Below are 4,535 nucleotides of genomic sequence, written 5' to 3'. Positions count from 1 at the left end.
TTCTGTCCGTCAAGGGAGATAGAATCACCGTGTCTTCTACCGGAGTGAATCGTGAGAGACCTAAGTCCAGTCTCCAGAATCAGTTGCTTGTTTGGGGTTGAAAGCTCAACTCCCCATACCTAGGCCACGGGCCCTGTGGCAGGTGCGGTTTACTCTTGGACTAGGTAGTCATGGCAGAGGAACACACAGTATCCGAGGATGCACACAGCACATTGTGTTCTACAGATTTGACCGACTGGTGGTGAGGTCTCCTCATGACCACACCGGCAGGGAGTTAGCAGGTGGCTTCCTGTGGGTGTGTGAATATCCAATGTGCTTAACCATCGACATGTGTGTGTTTGTTTGTGTTTCAGGTGACCCAACAGTCAACCCCTGAAAAAGGCGGTCACAAAACCCCCAGGCGACGAAGATGATGGCACGTCAGGACCCCAAATCTTGGGCCAAGAGACTGGTGAGAGCCCAGACCCTCCAGAAGCAGCGGAGGGCCCCAGTTGGGCCAAGGGCTCCCCCGCCCGATGAAGAAGATCCCAGGGTAAGTCTAGCCCTGGATCTCTTGGGTATCGGGGTGGGGGTGGGGACGGGGGGAGGGGGTGTCACACGGTCCTCAGAGACTGGGTTGGATTCCAAAGAGCTCTGTCACCACCACCCAGGTTGCTTTTCCCATCCAAGGTGGGCGTGGCTTGGGACCTTCTCCCCGGCCCGATAGGTCCCTTGAGAGACTCTTGGGGGCAACCTCCCTTTCTACTTAGAGTCCTGTGTAGCCACGTTTGGCTGTGTTGTTGACTTCGGGTTCACCGTCGTGCCCCTTGGAACCTTGAGTCCTTCCTTTCAGAGTTCCTCCGTCACGTGGGCTTTGGGAGGGAACATCGTATCCGAACTCTCCCAGCACTTAACGGCCCCCATGCCGGTGTCCCCTCTTTGGAATCCTTATTCAGCTCTGAATTCACAATCCGTCCCAATGTGGACGTGGGATCGCTGCCTGTGGCTTCAGCTCACTCACCGACATCACTTCCTTTCCACCCACAGCTCAAGTGCAAGAACTGCGGGGCCTTTGGCCACACGGCCAGAAGTACCAGGTGCCCCATGAAGTGCTGGAAGGCAGCCCTGGTTCCAGCGACCTTGGGGGAAAAGGAAGGGAAGGAAAACCTGAAACCATGGAAGCCCCAGGTTGAAGCCAACCCGGGGCCCTTGAACAAGGATAAGGGAGAGAAGGAAGAGAGACCAAGGTGAGCAGTGGGAGGGGTTTTCACCACTCTTAGGGTACTGCCTCCTAAGGACATGGTGTCTCTGCACCTGCACACCGTGTGCCTTTCCGTCTCCGGGCCAGGGAAGGAACGCTGCAGAGAAATAGGCCGGAGCTCCGTGTCCTCCGGGGTTCCACACCCAGGAGCTCCTTTGGCTCTGGGAGATTCAGGGATGGGGAGAGGCGGGGGCGCTTCGTGCACGTTCCCCACGACAGGGGGAAAAGCGATGGAATCCAAATCACAGTCCTTAGTTGGGAAGCCTAGAGGGCCACCTGGGGGACGGGAAGGTTGGCACGTGAGGGAAGGTGCAGAGGCGGAAAGGGCACCAGATGTCCATTTCTGTATCACAAAACACGGAACGGGGCTGGGCCCCACACAGGGTTCTCCCTGTCTCCTGGGGAAAACCAGGGGGCACGGCCTGACCTTTTTCTGTTCTGCAGGCAACAAGACCCGCAGAGGAAGGCTCTCCTCCACATATTTTCTGGGAAACCTCCAGAGAAGCCGCTGCCGAATCGAAATGGATCCACGGAATCTTCTGATTATCTGAGGGTGAGTGTCACCCCGGGCCCCTGGTCCTTTTCTCCTCTAGGTCACCCTGGTTGATTTCCTTTCAGCTTCCCGTCTGCGGGAGGAAATCGGGGAACCCCTCTTTCTTGCCTTCTTGGGGTCAGGGACTCCACGATCCTTCCAGGTCAATTTGATTCCAGGCCAAGGCATCTGAAGATGCCGTATTTCCTGTTGCTTTCTTTCTGTCCAATTATGGCAAGCCTGCCAACAACATGTTCCTAGCGGCATGAGGAAATTAGTCCCTCAGAGGCCCCAAACGTGGAGAAGGTCAAACCCAGGAACATGCATGTGTTCAGAGAAGACGTCCTGAGTACCCTCGAGCCACCAACCTGCCTTCGGAAGGGCATCAGTCCGTTCCACTTCATGGAAGGCTGAGTGGAGGCGCTTTGATCCAGTTAATGCCCAAGACGCGATCTTTTGAACAATGGTGTGCTTAGATCAGCTACACATAGCTCGAGAGCGCATCTTTCATGTGTCTTGTCCTGATCAGCACTCAGGTGGAGGGTCTGTCCCTACTTCCAAGGACCGCCTGTCGATACTGTACTAAGAATTTCATGGCGTGTGCACCTTGTCTTTGGATGTGCTTGATTTTCACGTTGGCTCCATGCGGAGGAACTTCTAACCTGTGTTGTTTCCTCTCTTTCAGGTTGCAAGCGGGCCAATGCCGGTCCACACAACCAGTAAGAGGCCGCGCCTGGGCCCTGTCCTCGCTGATCGCTCAGCTACCGAAACGTCTGACAGGGGCTCCGTCCTGGCTTCGCCGTCTCCCCTCAGAAAAGCCAGTCTGAGCTCCTCCTCAAGTCTTGGACCAAAGGAAAGACAGACAGGGGCTGCGGCCGACATCCCTCAGCCTGCAGTCAGGCAGCAGGGCCCCGAGCCTCTCCTCGTGGTGAAGCCGACACACAGCAGCCCTGAGGGTGGCTGCCGAGAAGTTCCCCAGGCTGCCTCCAAAACCCACGGCCTGCTCCAGGCCATCAGACCCCAGGCACAGGACAAACGTCCTGCGGTGCCCTCACAGCCCTGCCCGCCAGCCGCCACACACAGCTTGGGCCTAGGCTCCAATCTCAGCTTCGGGCCAGGAGCCAAGAGACCTGCCCAGGCTCGGATTCAGGCTTGCCTGAACTTCCCCAAGAAACCGAGACTGGGTCCCTTCCAGATCCCCGAAAGCGCCATCCAGGGAGGTGAGCTGGGGGCCCCGGAGAATCTCCAACCTCCGCCAGCCGCAACCGAACTTGGACCAAGTACGTCGCCCCAGATGGGCAGGAGGACACCCGCCCAGGTGCCCAGCGTCGACCGGCAGCCTCCGCACAGCAGACCTTGCCTGCCTACTGCCCAGGCCTGCACCATGTCCCATCACCCAGCGGCCAGCCATGATGGGGCCCAGCCTCTCAGAGTGCTCTTCCGGAGACTGGAAAACGGACGCTGGAGCTCCAGTCTCCTGGCGGCCCCCTCATTTCACTCTCCTGAGAAGCCGGGAGCCTTCCTCGCTCAGAGCCCTCATGTGTCAGAGAAGTCTGAGGGTCCCCGTGTTCGTGTCCCACCGAGCGTCCTCTATGAGGACCTTCAGGTTTCCTCCTCCTCAGAGGACAGCGATTCTGACCTGGAGTGAGACTGCAGGTGGCAGGGGCTCCTTGGCCTCCAGCTCCCGTGACTTGGAGGGGACTGTGGGACTGAGGAGTGCAGAGCAGAGAGCAGACTCTGTGCGGTGACTCCGAAGCTCCCCGGCTGTGGCGCTTCTGTGGATGTGGGAGCCCAGGCCAGGCAGGGAGCAGATGCAGGGACTCTGCCTCATTGAATTCTGGTGAGGGACGTTGTAGTTCGCGTGGTTCTCCGGAAACGCGCCAGGAAAAGCTTCCGTGCCAGAGATTCGTTGCCTCAGAAACTGCGTGACGCGCAGGAGTCAGACGTCCGCTGGGACGTCAATAGGAAACTGGGGAATTACTGTGTATTTGGTCTCTAGATGACTGAATAAGGGAAAAGTTAGGGAACCCTGAGAGGTGCAGACCTTCCGCTGTGCTCCGCCCTGAGAGCAGTGTTTCGGACGCTGGGAAGCGTGCTGTGCAGAGCGCTCTCGGGGTCTTTCCTCAGCCTCGAAAACTGGGCTGTGGAATGCCTTTGTACATGTGTGTGTTTAATTGGTTTTGAAGTGAATAAAATTCTCAAAAAGATGACATATTGTCTTTTGACTCTCATTCCGTGTTTGTGTTTAACTGATTTTCCGAGTGAAGGGGTGGCCTGCCCCTTCACACCAGTGGCTGTTTCTAGTCGGGTGGGATGAGAGACGGAGAGAAGAAATAAGACAAAGAGACAAAGTATAGGGAGACAACAGTGGGTCCAGGGGACCGGCACTCAGCACACCAAGGACCTGCACCGGCACCGGCCTCTGAGTTCCCTCAGATTTTATTGATTATGATTTCCATTATTTCAGCAAAAAGGAATGTAGTAGGAGAGCAGGGTGATAATAAGGAGAAGGTCAACAACAAAAACAAACAAACAAACAAACAAACAAAAAACACACACGTGAGCCAAAGAATCTATATCATTACTAAGTTCAAGGGAAGGTACTATGCCTGGATGTGCACGTAGGCCAGATTTATGTTTCTCTCCACCCAAACATCTCAGCGGAGTAAAGAATAACAAGGCAGCATTACTGCCAACACGTCTCGCCTCCCGCCACAGGGCAGCTTTTCTCCGAGCTCAGAGTTGAACAAACGTACGATCCGG

The 4,535-nt window shown here is 56.2% G+C and overlaps 1 protein-coding gene across 1 annotated transcript; it reads left to right on the top strand.

Moving 5' to 3' along the window:
- Nucleotides 1-409: 409 nt before the first annotated feature.
- On the top strand, nucleotides 410-3,420 carry LOC129398519 (protein FAM90A15-like). Its single transcript, XM_055116197.2, has 4 exons — nucleotides 410-532; nucleotides 1,027-1,226; nucleotides 1,685-1,793; nucleotides 2,458-3,420. The coding sequence occupies exons 1-4, from the start codon at nucleotides 410-412 to the stop codon at nucleotides 3,418-3,420; spliced, it is 1,395 nt and encodes a 464-aa protein (XP_054972172.2).
- Nucleotides 3,421-4,535: the final 1,115 nt, after the last annotated feature.

This window comes from Pan paniscus, chromosome 7 (genome assembly GCF_029289425.2).
Source record: "Pan paniscus chromosome 7, NHGRI_mPanPan1-v2.0_pri, whole genome shotgun sequence".
NCBI classification, from domain to species: domain Eukaryota; kingdom Metazoa; phylum Chordata; class Mammalia; order Primates; family Hominidae; genus Pan; species Pan paniscus.
The sequence above is the reverse complement of the archived record's forward strand: the minus strand, read 5'-3'. Positions and strand labels throughout refer to the sequence as shown.